This window comes from Akebia trifoliata, chromosome 13, assembly GCF_017979445.1.
Source record: "Akebia trifoliata isolate Shusen 1 chromosome 13, ASM1797944v1, whole genome shotgun sequence".
Taxonomy (NCBI): domain Eukaryota; kingdom Viridiplantae; phylum Streptophyta; class Magnoliopsida; order Ranunculales; family Lardizabalaceae; genus Akebia; species Akebia trifoliata.
The window spans coordinates 4,998,908-5,020,610 of record NC_141387.1 but is presented as its reverse complement, the minus strand read 5'-3'; the positions used below and the strand labels follow the sequence as shown (position 1 = coordinate 5,020,610).

Genomic DNA, 21,703 nt, shown 5'->3' with positions numbered 1-21,703 from the left:
TAAAAAGTAAACTATGCTAAAATGTAATTGGACCGTAATAAATAAAGTTCAAAAATATCTAGTCAATTTATTTGTTTAGTTTGGATTTGTGACATCTGTTGAATTTATTTGAACGAAATTGTAACATTGGTAGAGGTTTTGGGGAATCAGCGAATCATTTCTTCTATTCGTAATGTCTTGCCCATATGTGCATGAATGTTCTCTGAAAATAAGATAAACATCTTCTTCAAGACAACTGCCTTCCGGAGCAGAAATTTGACTAGTATCATATCATCCATCAATGCTAGAAAGAGTCTGATCTGTTCTTCTTCTAAGTGATCAAAAGGAGGCGTTGCAAGAAGGTTGTGCGCTTCCCAAAAGTCATCATCATCAAATATAGATGTGTTCCTTTTCTACAAAAGATTTTAAGGGAATTAAAATAAAATAAATAGCATGCACTTGTTGTTATCAAGTATGCTACGTGAAAAAGGGATAAATTTGATGCCAAGGTTCATTGATTTTGGCTAAATTCAATGGACCTTGGCATAGAATTTACATCTTTTTTCACATAGTGAAGTATGCAAGGAAAGTGGCAGTTATATATGGGAAAAAGACCACTTACTAGTCCAGTTTCAGTAATCAATCCTTCAGCATAAGCAATATCTTCTTCATTATCCAAGCGAATAGACAGAGATATGAAGGGCTGGACTTTTGGTTCCAAGTAACCATGCTCGTCAAAACTATATGCTTCCACCGTCTGTAAAATAACCAAAAATAAAGAGCGAGAAGGTGGTGATTACATGCCGGATAACCCACCCACCCCAAACCAAAAGAAAAAATAAATGGCACTCATTAATATATGTAAAGATGGAAATAAAATTTGTTTATCATACTAACATGACGATGAATCTCAATGATAATATCCAGTTTCAGCAAATTTGGAGCACTATTTATCAACCAAGATAATCCATGAAGGTCAATTTTGGATGGATCCATATACAATTTCATGCAGCTCAGATTGATCATTGGGGTTGAGAGAACATTTCAGAAGTCCTCAAGCTCACATATAAGCTGTGGAAGATAGAATTAAAAACTTCAAGTACGTATACAAGCAAACTACAGTGAAACAAAAGATTAATCTTTAAGCAGGAAGGAAAGAGAGGGATTGGAAACATAGATAAGATAACAAAACCTGTACCTCAATGCATGTTCTACTGAATACTAAGTCCGGATGTTCGTTATGTCACATAGAAGCTTATACAGAGAGTTGTTCCGTGTCTCACTATAGTATAACATATTGTAGATGTCCAAGAATTCAATGTGGCCTTCCAATATAGATGCCAGGTACTCTAGAGAATATTTGCTAGGGATGTCACCCTTCCATTCTAGAAATTGTAGATTTGGGGCAGAAATTTTTAGTGTCATTTCATTCTCGTATGGGTAACCAAACATTAAGATCAACCTCTCAAGACTCAATGAAGAAATCATAAGATTTTTCATCATCAAACATCGAAGAATCAACTTTTTTAGCATAAGGCAATAATTAGAAATCAAATCCCCAATTTTGTCATCATCAAAATTAATATTTTCTAGGGACAGGGTCGCGAGCGAATTAAAACTCTCTATAGAAGGAAGTTTAAGAGTTCCAGACCTCAAATTAAACTTCAAGATTCTCAAAGACGTACATTGAAAGATGTAACAAGGCAACTCAAAGGTTTTAAACACTGTTAGATCAAGCTCTTGAACGTTGTGCCTGGTCGCATAATGGAGCCATGCATCCACAAACAAGAAATCACAGCTACGGTGACAACAATTTACACGGAATTTCTGGATGTTTGATGCATCTCGGACAGTAAGTACCAGATCAAGATATTCGGTAAAATCAATTTTCTGATTTGTAGAACTAGTCCACCATCCTTCATATAAGTCTTTCTGATCGAAGTCTAGATTGGGGAACGAAGTCCAGAAATATCTCCACCTTTTTGATAAAATGCTGGTTCGATGAAATCAGTCGGGAAGGAAGACAGGATGTGTTGAAGAATGGAGTCTGGTAAACTGCTAATCCTATCTCCATAAAGATCGTTTGATTTAGATCCTTTGGCGCCTATAACTTCCATTATTTCTTGCAGATTGTGTTTAAAAAAGATTTGAGTGATGATGATAGAGAAGATCAAGATGAGTTACCTCAGCCCCTTTGAAGAAGAAGATGTGGGAAACAATGGTGAGAGATCGTCACTTTGATGTTTCTCCTTCTCTCTTTCGTCTCTGCGATGAGAACGTTGTCTGTAAACTTGGAAAGTTAAATTGTGGAAAGAGTTCTGTCTGGGCAAATGGTTTTACGTTACAGTTTTAGGGTTTTGGTCTCCAGACGTGGCAATCAAATCCTTTTTTATTCTATTTAGGGAACCGAGTTAACGAGTGAAACCCATCAAATTACTATTCGAAACGCTTTCCTTACTAACTTGGGCAGATTTCAAATCTTACTAAGGGCTGTGCAGCTCAATTGGATTATCAAATTGGCAATTCAACTCCACATCCCTCTATTTCATAGAAAAAACTTAGTCTCAAAAATAAATTATAAAAAATATACCTTTCGGTCTTGCTCGAAGTTTTGCAAATGGACAGCTACTAAACTCCGACAGAACTCCCAAAATTTTTAAACTAAAATTTAATGATGAAAATTAACATTTTTTTATTATATTATTATTAATTTTACTTTCATAGAATTTCGTCCACTATAACCCGGTGCAGAATTACAGTGGGGGCACTTGCCCCGACAATTTTTTTTTTTTTAAATGTCTAAGGATTTATGAGTTACTGTGAAACATATGAACGGCGGATTAAAAATATTCTGTTGTCACTCCAAGTTTTGCAAATGCCATGTCCATTGAAGTATAAACACCAAAGAATTAGCACGCATCTTGGAGGGTCATCAGTAAAAGATGGTGTAGCAATAGAAGCTTTCTAAAAAAATCTGTCGCTATTGCTCCCACATACATAAATTCCTTGATCTGCCCCTGTCTACATCACTATGGCACTGATGCCCATGTGTGAGCTCAACGATCCTTCAAATCTTTCTAAGTTAGTAAGGATAACATTACTCATCACAATTCGACGAATTTAGAAGAAAAATAAAAAAGGATGAGTTAGACATGCCCCCAAATTTTGGTGAATATTAGAGATGCTACCTGTGACAATAGTAAAAGTCTTCTTCCCACCTTGGCCTTGATCTAAAATTCTATCCAACTCTCCTAAAAGCTGGATTTCTAGCCTATCAAAATTCTACTCAAATCTCATCTCACCTACCCAAGAAGTCTAAACCAAGAACAAAAGAAAGAAAAGAAGAAAAAGAGACCAAAGTGGGAAGAAGGCTTCATTATTTATTTTTCTTAATGTAGAAACCCTCTCCCACTCTCCCACTCTCCCACTTCTATCTAATCCCTTTCTTTTACTTTCAAGTAATTTTACTTTATGCTTCTACCTTAAAAAAAAATGTAGATTTGTAGACTTATTAGTTCCTGAATAATATTGTTTAGCTTATTTCTTTTCTTATATAATCCAAAATCTTAGTTGAAATATTTTCTCTTTATTTTCAATGGTTAAAGTTATCTTCTTTTTGTAAGCACATTCATACGCTCACCACATCCCTTCTTTTCAAAGAGGTTAAGAGTTAAAGGTGATAATCTCTATAGATCCCTGCCTAACTCTCTAAACCAACACAAAAACAATCCCAAAGAGGATACAAATAAGTAATAAAAGTCCCTAGTCTTTCTATGGTAGTATTCAACTCATGGACACTTCCTAAAGATTAAGCCAACAAAAGAAGCTCTCGAGTACATAACCCTCTAAAAGAGATTTGTGCTCTAAAATAGTGGAATCTAGTGGTTTCCCACCTAAAAAAATTCAGCAAGAACTCTTTTATTTTTAGCTTGCACACCAGTTCAATTCTTCATATACTTTTCTAAAGCTAGACTATAGTTGATTTTTTCAATAATTCCCTTTATTTTTCGAAACCAAAGGATAAGTTTCTTATTTCACCATTGGCCATTAATGACAACCATCTTGAGATTTGAGGGACTAAGTGCCTAATACCTTCCTTGTCCTTCAACCGAACCCCCATACCTTAGTTCTATAGATAGAGCTTTATCCTTTGGATATGTGAGTCAGTACAAGCCAAGAAAAATTTTAAAATATTTTATGGTGTCTATTCACCCCTTAATTGAATGGTGACAACTCATTTACCCATGTAGATGAGTTCAAACCTCCAAAAAGATTTAGAAGCTCACGTATCTACATACATTATGCATGGATGATTACTCACCATCCAACTTAATTAGACTGTTGAAATGTAAAGACTATCCAAAGCTTGATTTGAAAAAGACAATGGTGAGTTTACAGCTGTTATTGGCCTATCGAGAGAAAAATGTGAGGGATAGAGAGGGTTTTGATTTATCTCAATTGAATAAGATGATAAAGGTTTCATTTCACCTTAATCGAAGAAGACAAGGAGGGTTTCAAATTTCAATGTTCCTTTTTTTTTTTAAATGTAACAAAAAAAGAGAAAGAGAGATACTCACTGGACAATGAGTTTAAGTGCAATTGAAGAGATGGGATTATGTGCATGCAAAAGAAAATTGAAACCCTCTTTTACTAAGTTCTGTGATTGTTTTCATTTTTTTTAAAGTTAACAAAGGCAAGAGGTTTCGGTAAGCTCGTGCATGTTTACTGGAGACAAAGGAAAAAAAGTTTGGGCCAAGGGTGTTTTAGTTAAAATGACATGGTCACTGTGGTAAAACTTACTTGTTAGTTGTGTTATGTTGAAAACGAGTTTGTTTGCTAAAGATTTCAATCCTTTGGAATTAGTTGCTAAAATTCCCAAGAAAATAAATAAACAAGTGAGAATAAGTAAAAGTTAGGGTTCCAATTGAAGCTCTCTCTCTTTCTCTCTCTGCCATATTTCTATTTTTTTATTTTCAATTCTATATTATCCTAGACATAATTGGATTTGTTTTATAGAGTGTTATAATGTTCTGTAAAGTTGAGATTATAATTTGAACCAAACCATTGTAATGTGTATTTGAATCTTTAATTAGGGTGCGATTAATAATTAAGATATTAGGATATAATAAGGAATATCGGATATAATTGTGTCTTCAGATTCGTTAGTGGCTGTTAAATGTATTAAAGATGAGTGGACTACGCCTTGGAAGCTAACTAGCCTTGTTAGAGACATTAGAAGGGAGGTGCGGGGATTTAATTCAACTATTCTAGAGTTTAGTTGGCGTGAATGAAATAAAGCAGCTGATTGGCTTACTAGTAGAGGAGCTCGTAATTCACAATTTTGTATTTTTGATTGTTTTAATGTTCTCATGGATTTGTATCACATCCTCATGGAGGATCTCAATGTCTGTTTTTTTCGGCATTAGTAGCTTTTAATAAATCAGGGTGGGGCCCTTTATAGCCTCAACTTATCGATAAAAAAAAAATTATATAATAAGTAAAATTTTGGTTGCCAATAGCAGCTCTCAAAATTTTTAATCATCTTTTCTAACCTTACGATTCTATCCAATTTGATTGAAAGTAAGAGATGAAAAGAGACCCAAATGCCTTTTTCTTCAACCTCTCACCAAAAACCTTCAATTTTTATTCTCAAAACTAGTTACCTTCAACTTGTCAGGGCAAAATTTTTAAACCTCCATTTCAACCGTGAGACTCTTTCAACTTCAACCTCCAAACCTCAATTTTTTTGTTCGCCTTAATCGAAGAAGACAATGAGGGTTTTAGATTTCAATATTTTTTTTGCTTTTTCAAATGTAACAGAAAGAGAGAAAGAGAAAAAATACCAAGAACACCCATAATTTCAATTATTTAACTTTAGTATCATTTATTCGAGATGTTCTGAATTTATTTTACACTATTTCCGATCTTCAAGTAAATGAAACAAAGACTCAAGTTTTTTTCAATGATTCATGTAAAAACTAAAATCTTATTCTATCTACTCTTGGATTTTCGAAAGGTACTCTACCTATCAAATATTTGGGACTTCCTTTATTCTCATCAAGATTATCACATACTCTTTGTCAACCTCTGATTGATACAGTCTTTAAAAGGGTTGAGGGGTGGAGAGCAAACCAGTTGTCCAATGCAGGAAGATCAGAATTAATTAAATCTATTTCATCTAGTTTTCAAGTCTATTGGTCCGCTTCTTTCAATATTCCGATGAGTGTCTTGAAAAAAGTAGAGAATGTCCTTAATAATTTTTTGTGGAGTGGTCCTTTTCTTGTGTGTTCTATTCAATCCTATTAGTTGGGCAAGAGTGTGCAAAACATATGAAAAAGGAAGACTTGGCATTCGACGCCTAAGAGATATAAACAAAATTGGTATGGCCAGATTGTACTGGAGATTGGTGGAGAATAAATCTTTTTGGGCAAATTGTATGAGGAAGAGATATGTGGGGGACGTAGATATTTTGGGGATGTTAACCTCTAAATAATGTTTCTTGGGCATGGAGAGGTATTTTAAGGGAGAGAGAATTTGTTCGGAAGCATGTCCGATTTTTAGTTAGAAATGGGAAAGACACTCATAAATGGAGAGACCCTTGGTTACAAGAAGGGAGTACTATTTTCAGGTTTGGCAATCGAATTATTAATCAATTCGATAGTCATATAAATGGGGTGATTCTTGATTTTATTGTGGATAGAAGGTGGATGTTTCCAAGACCATATAATGATCGGATGTAATTAATTGTTAATCTTATATCATCCAAATCAATCCCTAAGATGTTGATGATGGGTAGAATAATTTGGAGCTTAACATTGAATGGCCAATTCACTTCGAAATCAGCTCATGAAGCGTTACTTGAAGGGCAGGATTCAATGGCTTCGAAGAATATTATATGGAGTAAGAACTGTATTCCAAGATTTTCTTTTATTTCTTAACTAGCTAAACAAGAGAAATTATCTATAATTGAAAATTTCAACAAGAGGGGATTCAAATAGGTATCACGATGCTTTTTGTATTAAACCTATCAAGAGACAAATGACCATTAGTTTTTTCGATGCCCATATACTCGATGGATCTAGAACCAATGCTTAAAGAAGTTTGGAATTATTAGAGTAAGAACGGGGTCAGTAGAGGATGAAGTTCAGGTGATAAAGAATGTGCAATTTATGCGTAAACAGATGACGCAAATGCTATATTCATCGTTTTGTGCAGTGACTTATTATTGCTGGAAGGAATAGAATCAAAGAGTTTTTGCGGATCTTATAGCTCCAAAGGAAATTGTTTTAAAACAGGTGGGAGAGGCAATAAAAATTCATTTTGATGGGGTAGCTATTGAAGACAATTCTATGCAAATAAATGTGCAGATTTTGAAAAATTGAAACGTTGCTGAAGATTTCTGAATAGGTCCAATTCTTTGATGATTGTTCCTTTGAAGAAACAAATCGGGCGACGGATTATTAGTCAAAATTGGGATTCTATTTGGATAATTTTTTTCTTATTGAAGATATGTGCAATGTTCCTTAAGAACTATGAGAATTGTAGAGGAAGATTTAACTTATAACACTCGTTAGTAGTGTTTATAGGTTGGGGTTCCTTTAACTCCAGCTTATCAATTGAAAAAGAGAGAGAGAGAGAGAAACTGATTGGGTTAGAGAAAGACGATGAGTTTACGTGCGATTGAAGAGATGAGATTACGTGACTGCAAAAGAAAATTGAAACCCTCTTTTACTAACTTCTTCGATTGTTTTCATTTTTTTTAAATGTTAACAAAGACCAGATGTTTCAATAAACTCATGCATGTTTAGTGCAGAGAAAAGAAAAAAAGATGGGGCCAAGGGAGTTTTGGTTAAAATGACATGGTCACACAGTGGCAGAACGACTTGTTTGTTGCATTATGTTAGAAACGAGTTTGTTTGCTAAAGAGTTCAATCTTTTGGAATTAGTTGCTAAAATTCCCTAGAAAATAAATGAATGATTGAGAATAAGTAGAAGTTAGGGTTCCAATAGAACTCTCTCTCTCTCTCTCTCTCTACCATATTTCTATTTATGATATAGAATTCTATATTACCCTAGTCATAATTGCAAACAACTACTGAATTTGTTTTATCGAGTGCTATAATATTTTGTAAAGTTAACATTATAATTTAAACCAAACCATTGTAATGTTTGGAGTGTGTATTTTAATCTTTAATTAGGGTGTGATAAATAATTTAAGAAATTAGGATGTAATAAGTAAAAATTGGAGTGCCAATAGCAGCTCTCAAAAAAATTTTAATCATCATCTCTAGCCTTATGATTCTATCTAATTTGACTGAAAGTAAGGCATGAAAAGAGACCCAAATGCTTTTCTTTTCAACCTCTCACCCAAAACCTTCAATTTTTCTTCACAAAACTAGTTACCTTCATCCTATTAGGGTAAAATTTTTAAAACTCCATTTCAACCTTGAGACTCTTTCAACTTCAACCTTTAAACCTCAAGGCAAGATAGGATTTTTGTACAAGTACAACCTTGGTGGTACAAAAATCTAATGTTTTCGAGTTAAGACAAGGTAGACAATGATGGATTAAACATAAGGTTGATATGATTAGATTAAAGTTAATTTACATTAGAGGTTGAGAGCAAGATGACTCATTTTGGAAATTAAGAAAAATTAATAGAATTTTTGGTCAAAAGAAAATGATCCACTGAATTTTTGATAGAAATATTTAGAATTTTCTGCAAGGGGTTAATTCTAGGTAAAGAACGTTGAATTGAGGATAAGGTTGAGTGGATTTAAGAAAATACAAAATGGAAGTCAAAGAGCCTGATGATGGCTGATTTCAGGATAGTGAAAAATCCAGGGTTTGTAGAGTTTGAAGATGACCGTGTTTGGGTCTTTTTCTATTAGTCTATTTGAAAGACTGAGGTTGAGGGAGGTATGTCACAAGTTTCAAACATGGGGGTATCTCTAATATTGTCTAAACTGTGGGGAGGATATCTAAATAAGCCGCGGACTGATGTTCACTTTGGACTGTAATTACAGAAGTTTGATACAATGCCAATGATCCATGGTATTAAGGTAGAAAAAAATATGGTTTAACCAATTATATAATCATTATTAAAAATGACTACAATCAATGGCTATGAATCAACTACGGAACATCGATCTGCAAAACCGGATTGAACTCTCACATTTTAAGAGGAAAAACATCAAAATATTTGACAAAGACAACATCAAAATAAATCTTCATGATGTGTTGGCCCACAGACTTCTCTCTCATCAATCAAACTTAGAAAAGTTTCCTTTTATTCTTCCCAATACTACCCTAATCCTATAAAAACCCACTGCCCCATCCTAATTCAAATATTTTAAACTAAGAATTGCAGGAACTCATCTGCTAGAGTATACTCATCTGTAAGTTCATTTCTTCCTGTTTTTTAATTTTCTTTTTTTTAAAGTCGTGAGCAACTCTTGTGATGATCTATGTATTGGAAAGGCTTCTTCTTTTTTTTCCCCCAATGATTTGAGGCATTACAAAAATTTGGCTTCAATTATATATAGTTTTTTTTTTTTTTTAATTGTTACCCCTTTTGTTGCCAAAATCAAGATTTACTTTGATGTGAACTATTTGATAATGAATAAATTTTTTTTAGGAAATCAATCTTAATAATAACTAGTTGAACTTGTTAATGGTATCATCCTCGTCCAAGAATTCAATGTGGACTTCCAATTGAGATGCCAGGTACTCTAGAGAAATGTTTCCCTTCCCTTCTAGAAATTGTAGATTTGGAGCAGAAATTTATACCAACATATCACCCTTATCATTGATAGACAACAATAGGCTCAGCCTCTCAAGACTTTTTGAAGAAATATTAAGAATCTTAACTCTGAACAACGTCGAAGAATCAAATTCGTAAGTAAAGGGCAACAATATATAAGAAATCAAATTCCTGGTTCTGTCTTCAACAAATTTAGTTCTTTCTAAGGGTAAGATCTCATGCTAGCTAGTGAAAACTCTCTAAAGAAGGTAGGTTAAGAGTTCTAGACGTCAAACTAAACTTCAAGATTCTCAAAGATTTACAGTGAAACAGGTGATTAATGAGGCAACTCAAAGGTATTTATCAGCATCAAATCAAGCTCTTGAACATTATGCGTCATCGCATAATGAAACCATGCATCCACATAAGAGAAATCACAGCTATAATAACAACAGTTTAATTACATGGAATTTCTTGATGTTTGAAATGTCTCAAAAAGTAAGTACCTGATCTACAAATTCAGTACGTCAATCTTTAACTGACTTTGTAGGGCCAATCAAATATTTTTATGTAACGCTTTCTTGTCGAAGTCTAGATTGTGCATTGAAGTCCAGAAATATCCCCTTCTTCTCAATAAGATGCTAGCATGAACCACAAAATCAGTTGGAAAGGACGAAAGGATGCGATGAAGAATGCGAAATGGTAAAATGTTGATCTTATCTCTACCATTAGCATCGTTGGACATAGATGTTGTGGAGAATGAGTGAAGAGACACCTTTTTATGAGTTTCTAGAGCATTAAAACACACTCATCACACACAAATGTACACGAATGCTCCCTTGCTTAGCCAAAACATGTAGTCTCTCATATAAATAATTTAAGTAGATATGTGAGAGATCCTATATAATCTCAAGCGGAGTCTTCTATTTATTGATGCGAGATCTATCATTTATGAGATAGTTTCTTTTCTTAAGCATTCTCTTAGTAATTCATGAATATTCCTTTACTTACAATTAATATTAATCCAAAGCATAAACAAACAATATTTTGTTTTGATCATTGAATCTAAAAGCTACTTATCTTAGATTAACAACAACCTCGTCCAATAAAACTAGTTCGTTTTCATTTGCTTCCATGTTTCAATTATGAGCATGGTTTAAAAACTCATGTGATGGTTCAAATGAGTTACCCCGATCTCATAGTCAACAATACGAGATAATGTGAATTGTACATCACATTGATCAATGTGATATCGGAGAGGACTCATTCTTCACTATTTTGAACGTGTCTGCCATAGTTTATGAAAATCCAGCAAAGTGAATCCGCTTATAAATAAGGGCGAATTACTAATTATTGAGCTGTAAATGAGTTATTTACGATTCCGGCTCACTGTTCATTTTAATTATCAAAACGTGAACAATCACGTTTTCATTGAAACAAAATTCAGAACGAAATGACTATTTCACAGGTTTAAAGTGACAATTTTGCAGGTTTAAAGTGAAATTGTCACTTTAAACCTGCGAAATAGTCACTTTAAAAATCTCCAAATTCGTTATCGTTCACGTTTTGGTAATTAAAATGAACAGTGAGCCAAAATCATAAATTCGTCAAAAGTTTATCACTTTTTTGTGCACATCTCTATAAATTAACACGAAATACCATAAGTACAATAAACCCCAAATTAAATGGCTATGAAGATCTCTCGAATAGAGCTTCCTTCCTTCAAAACACCATAGTTCCTCTCCTTTTACATGTTCCAAACATAAAATAAACTTTGGTTACTGAGCATCTACTAATCCACCTTGTTTCATATTCAACTTGTACTTGTCCCAAATCTCAATTTTGTTGAAAAGTTGCACAGAATATTTAACGAATCTGGCAGGGGCTAATAAATACCTCTCTTACCTATTTCTTTTTAAGTCCTTATAAACACAGTTTCTTCAAGAAAGTTTTAGGGTTTCTGGCGGCCAAAGGTCTGGAGAATCAATAATAGCCGGGCTTGGAAATACACATTTTGCCGTGAATTCCATCAAGGCAAGTGTTCTTGACAATTATTTTATCTATATATTTTTTACTTTGTTATTGTAATGTAAGTCTAGCTTTACTAACTTAATATGATTTTACTAAAGATTGTTGATCTCATGAAATCTGAATGGTTGTGATGTTGGACATATTGTTAATTCAGTAATCCATTTAAGCTCAACAACCCTTAGTAAGATTTGAATCTTACTAAGTTAGTAAGGAAAGTTTTTCTCTTTCTGTATACGTGAAGCAAGTCATCTACGTTCCTTGAAGCATCTTTTCTTTGTTTATTTTGCTTTTTTGAATTTGAGGGTTTAACTGCCCTTTTCTGTTGCGTGATTTAGACGTAGGCCTTGATCTCAGTCTTCTTGATAGGAGTCTCCTTAGCAGGGTACCATAAAATGACCTAAATGCCTTTGTCTTTAAATCTTACCAAATATCCTTCTTTTTTCTCCTTAGAACCTTTTAATTTTTAATGTTTTAACTATTTAATAAGCAAAAAAAGGATATTACATATAAAAGATAAAAGGGGTGTACCCCAAAACATGGAACACAGATGCATCCGTAACACCATTTCGTTCCCTAAAAACATGCTGAATGTCACATTGAACTCCTTGAAGAATCTTCAAGCTTTTACACACAGTGTGATCGATTGCCCAAGGAAACTACTTCCATTCAATGCCTTTACCACAATGTTAGAATATGATTCAATTACCATCGAGAGAAAGCAAACAAGGCCCTTGAAATAAAGCTTTAAATTCAGCCATGTTGTTTGATGAATGGCCAATGAAGATGTTGCAAGCTCTGACTAACCCACCTTCTTGAACTATAATAATGATACGACCCACTCCTATTGGATGAGATTACCCAAACTAGACCTATCAATGTTAATCTTTAAAATACATGATTCAGTCTTGTCCATACCACCAGAGCGACCAACTTAGTTACCCTAGCCGGATTACTATGGAATTCAGTGATTCTTGAACTAGATTTTCAATCCTCCTAGTCACCATTTTCTCCGAAAGAATAGCCTCTTCGAAAATGGCTTGGTTTCTAGAAAGCCAAACCTCCCCTAGTAATATACAAGGAAGAATTTGCCAACAAGTCCCTCTTAACAATTTGCTCTTTCAATGTCGCTTTAGTGTCCCCTGGCCATTGATTGAGCTTTTGCATAAAGTGATTGGTGGGTGTGGAAATTCTTTTGTTGCAGTTAATGTTGAACATTCAAGAAACAAAAAAAAGCAAAGAGATGGTGCTATAGCCAACAAGCAATGATAAAGGAAACATTTCCATATCAAGGGGAGGGATACCTATGCTGTTGTTGTATTACAAGAATTCAACACCCACTCACAAACTGGAAGAAAATGAAATAAAATGGAGAAATTCGTATAGGCACTTGGGAACCTTTTTAGTCACTTATCTTCTCATTCAATGAGTTTCTAACGTTCTCAACCACTCCTAGAAGATTCTACATGAATTTGTCTCTTCTATTTTCTACACTCTCTGTCAGACAACAAAATAGTATAGAGAACAAAAAAAACATACACGAAAAAAAATAAGGATTTATGTGGTTCAGCAGTGTGCCTACTTCCACGGATTAGAACAAGAACAATCATTCTTTTCTTTCCTTGGTTATAGATCCCTAGAGACCTCTATTTGTACAACTGGGTTGAATTGCCAGCTACACACACTATCGAATAATCATGGTGTACCCCAACTCGATCACAAATGCAATGCACATGTGTAGTTGCCCTGAGCAGATTTTCTAGTCAACTTTAGAATGAAACATCAATTCCTCCTCTCGAACTTCGAAATTTCTTCACAATTATCTACAACTTGTAAACACAAATCCATCATAGCCTTATTTGCGAAAGAGACTCTGTGTAGACATTTACTTCTCCATATACCTCATTTTCAATCTTTCATCGAGGTTTCGAAGTGAGATTGCATATTAAGAAAAGAAAAATTACATATAAGAGAAGGGACAACCCTTCATTTTACAAGTCTGAAAGAAGGGAGGATCATTTTATCCCCCACTAGACATGTTTGGGTTAAAATGGGCAGAATTAAAACATCATGGAACACTCTCGTTTCTCGAGAAATAGAGGCAAGTTTATCATTATAGTCATACTAGATACTCACTGAATACTGTTCCGTATATACATTTAACTTACAGCACTCCTTTAAACCAATTTTTCTTCCATCAAGCTACCTGAGCATATTCTTTAAGTTGGTGAAAATATCGATCTTGAGGAGGCTTCGTGAAAATATCGACTACTTGATCTTGTGACTTGACAAAAATTAGCTCAATCTCCTTGTTCTTCACATGTTCTCGGAAGGAATGAAAACGAGTGTAAATTTGCTTGCTCCTTTCATGGTAGATGGGATATTTTGCCAAAGCAATAGTGAATTTTTTTTATTGATGCATATCTTTGTAGGCTTCTCTTGATGCAGTTGAAATTCTTTGAGATGGCAACATATTCAACTTCACAAGTAGAAAGACTAAACATTGATTGTTTCTTTGATACTCATGTGAAAGAGGTATCTCCCAAGTAAAAAAACAAAATCAAAAGTGCTCTTTCTATCATCTAAATATCCTCCCAAGTTGCTATTCGTGAAGCCAACAAGCTCAAAAAATTAGATGATGATTAGAATAAACCACGATTTCTCGTATGTTTGATGCAGGGAAGAAATCTTTTGGTCGTCTTCAAATGAGATGCCTTCGGCTTTTTCATGTATAAACACAAAATTTTTAGACGATGAATAGAATAAACCATGATTTATCGTACCTTTATGCAAGAAAGAATTCTTTTGTCCACCCTCAAATGAGATGACGTAGGCTGTTTCAAGTATCAACTCACTAGTCCATCTTCGAAGAGAATATCTGGTCTTGTGCAGATCAAATATTGCAAACTTCCAACTAGACTCTTGAATATTGTGGGATCCACCTCTTCTTTTTCATCATACTTGGACAACTTGAGACCACACTCCACGGGTGTGTTCATTGGCATGCAATCCTCTATCTTGAATTTCTTAAGAATCTCCTTTGCAAAACCTTCTTGATTGATAAAATGGATTCATTCATTTGCTTCACTTTTGTACCAAGGAAATACGACATGAAGCGAATGTCTATCATTTCAAATTCTCAAAGTATTGTTCCTTGAACTCCTTAAATATGGTTGGATTGTTTTCTATGAAGATCAAGTCATCCACGCTCAAACAAAAAAATTTAATGCTTGTGGGGGATCTCAACACCGTTTTACATCCTGATGAAAAGAAAGGTGGGAAGTATCCAAATCGAGATTCAATGGAGGACCTAGGAGATTTGGTTGGTGATCTTAGCTTAGTGGATGCTGGATTTTCTAGGAATAAATTCGCATGTGTAACAATTGGCAAGGGAGGAATCGTATTTGGGGAAGACTGGATAGAGGCTTAGTTTCCTCCACCCGGGTCTCAGAGTTGGGGTCACCTTTTGTTTCTCACCTTCCTAGATTGTCTTCTGACCACAGTCTGCTACATGTTCAGCTTTTTAAATCTATAACTAGGCCTAGACAGTTTAGATTCCTGGATTTCTGGACTGACAGAGACGATTTCTTTCAAATTGTGGAGAATTCTTGGACTCCCAGAGCGGAAAGGTTGCCTTTGTATCGATTCTTCCTAAAGCTTGAAAGACTGAAAATTGTACAAAAAGCTTGGAACAAGGATGTTGTGGGTCATGTCCAAATTAAGCTGAAAGAAGGAGGAAATAAAGTTCAAGAATATGAAAATTTACTAGCCTCTCAAGGTTGGAACCAAAATCTCTATATGGAGTGTCAAAAAGCCAAGGTAGAGTATTCTAGCTGGGCAAACAATGAGGAATCTTTCTAGAATACAAAAAAGGGGATAGGAATACAAAAAAATTTCATCTATCGGCCAAGATTCGAGCGATAAGAAACTCAATAGAACAATCATGACATTTGATGGTAGAGCTCTTGAAGATCCAGAAGCTATTGGTAGAGTGGCGGTCCATGAATTTGAGACTCTTCTCAATTTTAGCCAAAGGTCTTCATACGAAAACTTGTTGGAAGGTTTAAGATGCAAAGTCACCACATCTCAGAAAAATTTTTGCTCCCCCTTCTGAGAAGGAGGTGTTACAGGCCTCCCAAGGTATCAATGCCCATGGAACTGCAGGTCCGAATGGGTTCTTGGTCTCAAGTGTTGGGACATCATCAAGAATGACCTATTAGCAGTCGTGTTCAATTTTTTCATGGAAGATGAAATCTTGAAACCAGTCAATGCCACTTCCATAACCTTTGTCCCTAATGTTGAGGTACCCAACATTTTGAATTAATTATACGAAAAGGAGGTCCCAAAGGGTATATATATAAGCATTCGAAGACCTTTGTAGACACTTATTTTCTCATTTAATGAGTTTCTTCCCTTCTTGAACTTTCTTCTCATTTTAAATTTCAAATATACCCTTATAGTCCTTTTAACCAAAATTCCCCTTGAAACATCATATATTTACAAATTAGGTTTAAATTACCACAGTTTTTACAAAAGGGTGACCAAACATCTTGAGGAAGCTTATACTCAAAAAATAAATGAGTTGTTTTCTCCAGCACAACATCATAAGGCGCATCATGAGGCAAAATCTCTTTCTAATAATCTCAGTCGAGCAGTTGAAATGCAAGAATTTCCATCCAAAATTTTGTTTTTTGTAGGACATTTAGTTTTCATAACCAGATATAATTTTCTATGATCCCACGGTTACACAAACAATTTCGTTCTGATTAGAGGCAAAACCACCACTAGAGGTTGGCTTCCATGTTGCTTTATCTGAAGATCCTCTTTGCACATTAATGTTGCTAGTAAAATCGGCCACATCCACTCCAAAACATTCTATACTTTTATGAAGGTCCAATGTCCCATTCATCCGACCATCTCCTATATCAAAGTCTTCAGAGATATTATTGAATATCACCGACAAAGCCCTATCAACTCTCCATTTGTGATTAATAAGCGAAATTGAATTCCCATTTCCAATCATAAATTTAGAATGGTTTAAAGCAATAGGCAACATCTTCAACATAATTTCCAGATGATAGAACTTCCCCTTGTTGACCTTACGAGTATGAAGACAATGGATTTTTGGAGAAAAATCAAGATGTCTTTTTTTCTACGGTTGAAGGTGTGAGCATTTAGGTGATTTCATGTAAGTCTCTTAGAGTCGTCTATGGTTTCAAGGGGTCATGTGATCAGTTTGAAGTCACTGGTTGTACCTCAAAATTCAATAGTTCTCCAGGGATATCTTTTTCTTAGGCTGTTAAGTTTTGTGGCAATTTGGGTTTTGGTTCATAAATATTATTTAATATGGGATTTGATGATAATACATTGATGTTATGATTTTTTATTTTTTCAATATGTTCATTTATTTATTTTATTTTTCCAAAAGATACATTGATGGTCAGATGTTTTTAGCACCATAAAATGCATAATAACGAGGGAAAAATCTTGACAGTAATATCTTGATGTTATGATTTTTAATTTCTTCAATATTATGTTTTTTTTTTTTCAAAATATAATTTGATGGTCAGATGTTTTTAGCAGAATAAAATGTATAATAATGCATGGAAACATATTATTTTATACATATACGGACTGCATATCCATGTAGCACCCAAACACACAATCAAGCTGCCAAATGTTTATGGAGCATAAAATTCTATGACTACAAAAAATATAATGAACATTTTTTTTCACAATTACAATTAAATCTTTAAAATATAAAAAAATATAAAAATTCTCTTATTTCTTTACTATTTTTTCCAATATTTTTCCTTGCCATTTTAAACCCGTACTTCAGTTTTGTGACTACGTTATAGGTGTTGAACTATGCGTATTTCTACAATTTTTTTTACCTTTAGTAGGCACGAAGATTTTATGCCTTTATGCGTCAAAACATGCATTACAATTTACTTCATCTCCACAGGATTCACTCTACTCGATCGGCTTAGCTCAACTCTTTTCGACCCATTGTATGCCAAGAAGAAGTATCAGGAACACCTCGGTGATCTGATCCCTTTCAACAAATTGCCAAGGAACAACTACTACTCTCTCTACCTTTTTGGTTCACCAAACAATGATGGCACACACCAAAAAGAAGCTTAACTTTGAAAGAGACATTGTCAGTGATTTACCCGAAGCAATTCTCCATCACATCTTCTCATTCCTGGACATGAAATATGTGGTTCAAACAAGCATATTATCGACAAAGTGGAGATATCGTTGGAGTCATGTTCCCTTTCTGAACTTTGACCACAGTCTATTTCCTTTGCGTGAAAGGAGAAACGAATATCACGGAGATGAGACTGAAAAAAAGTATGATTTTATGCATTTTGTGGACCATGTACTACTCAAGCATGCCATCTGCGACATACAGAAGTTACGTCTCTTCTGTGGCAGTCATTGCACCTTAAATAAATTCGATTCATGGGTCCGGATGGCAATATTGCTTAATGTGAAAGAGCTAGATCTCCAAATCACTCCAGAAATTTCAATCCCTTTCTTGCCCCAAGCCCTCTTCAACTGTAATCGAGCCGAAGTAATAAAGTTGAATTTGGGAACATTGCCGCCGGACTCCATTCTCAGCCTAACTCATCCACTTTGTTTACCGCACATCAAATTGTTACATCTCAAATCACTTACTTTAATGGATAACAAGTTAGTCAATGAACTCATATCAAGCTGTCCATGTCTCGAAACTTTGATCCTCGAAAATTGTGAACTTTACCAACTAAAGGAGCTCGTTATTTCAGCTCCTCGCCTTCAGCATCTTGTAATAGAAGCCTATCATGAGGAATACTTTGGTTCACTCAACCATAAAATCAAGGTTTATGCTCCAAATCTCAAAACATTCAGATGTAGAGATTGCAAGGAAACTACATATTTTCTGGATAACCTATCTGCTCTAGTCGATGCCAACGTTGATATCAGATTGGGGATAGAATATGACTCTGATACAGATGAAGATATTATGGAGATTACGTCAAGTCAGATGGAAGAGTATGCTCATTCTGTAATACAAAGTACGAGAGGGCTTTATAATGCAGAATCTCTAACATTAATGTCAGATTATATGCTTGAGGTATGATTGTTTTCAATTTTTTTAAAATTTAATTAATGTTAAAAGCTACAATAAGGGACCTTCTAGGCCAAAAACTAACTTGTTCAAGTATAGATCACTTGGCGAAATTTCATGATAAATGCAATAAATAATCTAGATTATCACTTAGAAGATTTGTTGTTTATCACAAGTTAATATTTGTAAGCTGTGACTTTTGAGTACCACTTTATCTGAATAGGTTTTCTATTATTTTTCTTTTCAATTGTCAAGGTTGTGTCAAGCTTCCCTGCTATATTAAGAAGTCTGCCTACATTTTGCAAATTAAGGCATTTGAAGCTGAAAGCATGTCTTTCCAAGGATTGCATCCGTGCAACAGCATACTTACTTGAGAACTCCCCGAATGTAGAAACTCTTGCCTTGGAAGTGACTCGGGTAATAATCAAAACCTAGTCTTAATATCACCTTATGATACTTTTATGACAATAATTTACAGACTAAACTGCCTACATGAATATACCTTTTTATCTTTTAATTCCATTATCTAGAAATGTTACTCATGGCATCCAGTGTAGCATGCTAGTATGAGTGAATCATGCATCAAGCCTTTCTTTCATTGTAAATATTTTTATTTTTATCTATTTTTTTTCATCTTATGATACTTTTATGCCATTAATTTACAGATTAAACTGCCTACATGAAAGAATATATATGCCTTTTTATCTTCCAATTTTGAACATTATCTCGAATTAATGTTGCTCATGGCATCTTATATATGTAGCATGTTGGGATGAGTCAATCATGCATCAAGCATTTCTTTTCTTTTTCTGTTTTCTTTTTTTCTCTTTTTTTCTTTTGTTTCACTTGTTACATCATTAATTGGCTTGGAAGCCTTTTAAGTTACATTGTTTGAGCTGTTGTTTCCTAGATGAAAATTGATTTAGGAAACATTGGGGAAGTTTCGGAACAAGGCTGGCCACAGCAATGCAAGTTGTATCACCTTAAATCCATTGAGATCCAAGATCTCAAGCTATGTCATGATGCACTTGAGTTTCTGAAGTTTTTGTTGAAAAACGCAACCGTACTGGAGAAGATAGTTATTTGTACTTCAGAGCAGCAGGATGCCGGTAGAAAGAAAAGGCTGATCAAATTTGCTGATCAGTTAATAACATATCCCCGAGCCTCTTCAAGTATCGCAATCTTGCTCATCTAATCTCACTTCATTCAGCATCAGATTGAAAGGTAGTTGACCTATTATTCAATTCCTGGTGATGACTCTAGTATTTGATAGCTAATTTTGGTGAGGATTGTGAACTCATGTTTAATTTTGTGGTGGAGCTTATTATTTCGTCTTTTAATCTTTGTGATATTTCTCAATTACTGGTTGCAGATAAGTACTATTAGTATTTGCATATGTTATTATATGACAAAACATACAGATTTTCGAGATATGCTAATTCCATAGAAGAACTTATTTAATCTTTCTCTAGGAATCACCATTGAAAAAATCGATCATTTGGTAAATCAGGAAGTGCTTGTAAGGGTCTAAAAGTGCTTCCAACATGCAAGTAGGGTGCATTGAGATTATCCTAGTACTACTACAACATGGGGTAGCACATGGGCACGGTATCTAAGCCCAACGGTTGAAGAATGCTATTTCCCCATTTTTTGAGACCCATATAAAAATTCAGTTTGATGTGATTGATGATTTCCAGGCAGTGGTTTCAATAATTTATCGTCATGGGTTTTACAAATATAAGCCCATAGATTGGTTGATGTTACTGACGTAAAATGCTTGAATCCAATGGCTGATCAATAATATAAATCTTTAATCATTTTCCACCAAATAATGTATTATGGTTCAGTCTTTGAAGGTGATCAATTGGCAGGAATTTTGCTTGATGATGTATCTTGCAACTAGGTATAATTCATCTTAATATTAGGATGGGGCACGTTAACACCCCAGCTTTACCAAAAGAAATGCAAAGTAGACTTAAACCTACATGATATATGGGATTTTTCTAGATAGTTCATTTACTCTACATCGAGCAGGGATGAGTTTAAAGTTTATTAATATGCAAGACACCGCAGTAAAAACTTGCCTACATAGCTATAGATCCCAAGATAAAAGTTCAATTGGTCAATAAATTATTAAGTGATTAGTGTATATGAAGCACCATCCTAGATATAACTTTCTATTTCCAATTGGAGGGCAAATCCTGGTGGTTGTGGATTTGTTATTTGTTTTCTAGTAGGATGCCACATTACATTCTCAATATATTCACATAAATTGGGCCACTCCCTAATAAATGTCCGTTTCTTATTTTTATCTCAAAACCTTGTCAATCTCTGGTTACATATTTTTCTTGCTAAAAGTCCTTGACAATTCTTTTTGAAACATCATCTTCTTCTACTACTACTTCAAAAATCAATCTTTTTTTCTTGAGGTTTGAAGATTGAAGGAGATAGAATCTTGAGGACGAAGATGAGGTGCAAAATTTTACTCTAGTAACTTTATGTGTCTATATATATATATATGGAAATGTTCAGCACCCAACATTTTGCCCAACAATTTGACCAACATGTTTTGTCCTACATGGGTTAGAGGTTTTGGAATGGGCTGATTTTTTGTGAGGATGATCTCTATGGTGAGGAGATCATCCTCACCAAAAATCAGCCCATTCCAAAACTTCTAACCCCATGTTTACAAGTTGAAAAATCGTTGACCATCTATTTTTTATAAATCATTTATGGTGGGGTTAGAAGATCATCCTCACCAAAAATTAGCATATTCCAAAACTTCTAACCCATGTAGGACAAAACATGTTGGGCAAAATGTTGGATGCCGAACGGGATAT

General features: G+C 34.5%; 2 protein-coding genes across 2 annotated transcripts; one reads left to right on the top strand and one right to left on the bottom strand.

Annotated features, from left to right (window-relative positions):
* On the bottom strand, nucleotides 1-2,334 carry LOC147387471 (F-box/LRR-repeat protein At3g59200-like). The gene is given in 5 exon segments (XM_086421471.1): nucleotides 1-392; nucleotides 602-736; nucleotides 877-1,050; nucleotides 1,178-1,982; nucleotides 1,985-2,334. Coding segments are annotated over 2 exon segments (894 nt in total). The 5' UTR covers nucleotides 2,097-2,334; the 3' UTR covers nucleotides 1-392; nucleotides 602-736; nucleotides 877-1,050; nucleotides 1,178-1,200.
* A 15,384-nt stretch (nucleotides 2,335-17,718) lies between these two features.
* Nucleotides 17,719-20,262, top strand: LOC147387470 (F-box/LRR-repeat protein At3g26922-like). Its single transcript, XM_086421339.1, has 3 exons — nucleotides 17,719-18,869; nucleotides 19,119-19,280; nucleotides 19,774-20,262. Exons 1-3 carry the CDS (start codon nucleotides 17,865-17,867, stop codon nucleotides 20,056-20,058), a joined length of 1,452 nt encoding a protein of 483 aa, XP_086277465.1. The 5' UTR covers nucleotides 17,719-17,864; the 3' UTR covers nucleotides 20,059-20,262.
* The last annotated feature ends 1,441 nt before the right edge of the window (nucleotides 20,263-21,703 follow it).

Bases quoted from the DNA above. Each gene is read 5' to 3' on its own strand.
- LOC147387470 (XM_086421339.1), top strand. From the start codon at position 17,865: ATGATGGCACACACCAAAAAGAAGCTTAACTTTGAAAGAGACATTGTC. The intron at 18,870-19,118 runs GTATGATTGTTT...TCAATTGTCAAG, and splicing joins TGTCAGATTATATGCTTGAG to GTTGTGTCAAGCTTCCCTGC. The intron at 19,281-19,773 runs GTAATAATCAAA...GTTGTTTCCTAG, and splicing joins TTGCCTTGGAAGTGACTCGG to ATGAAAATTGATTTAGGAAA.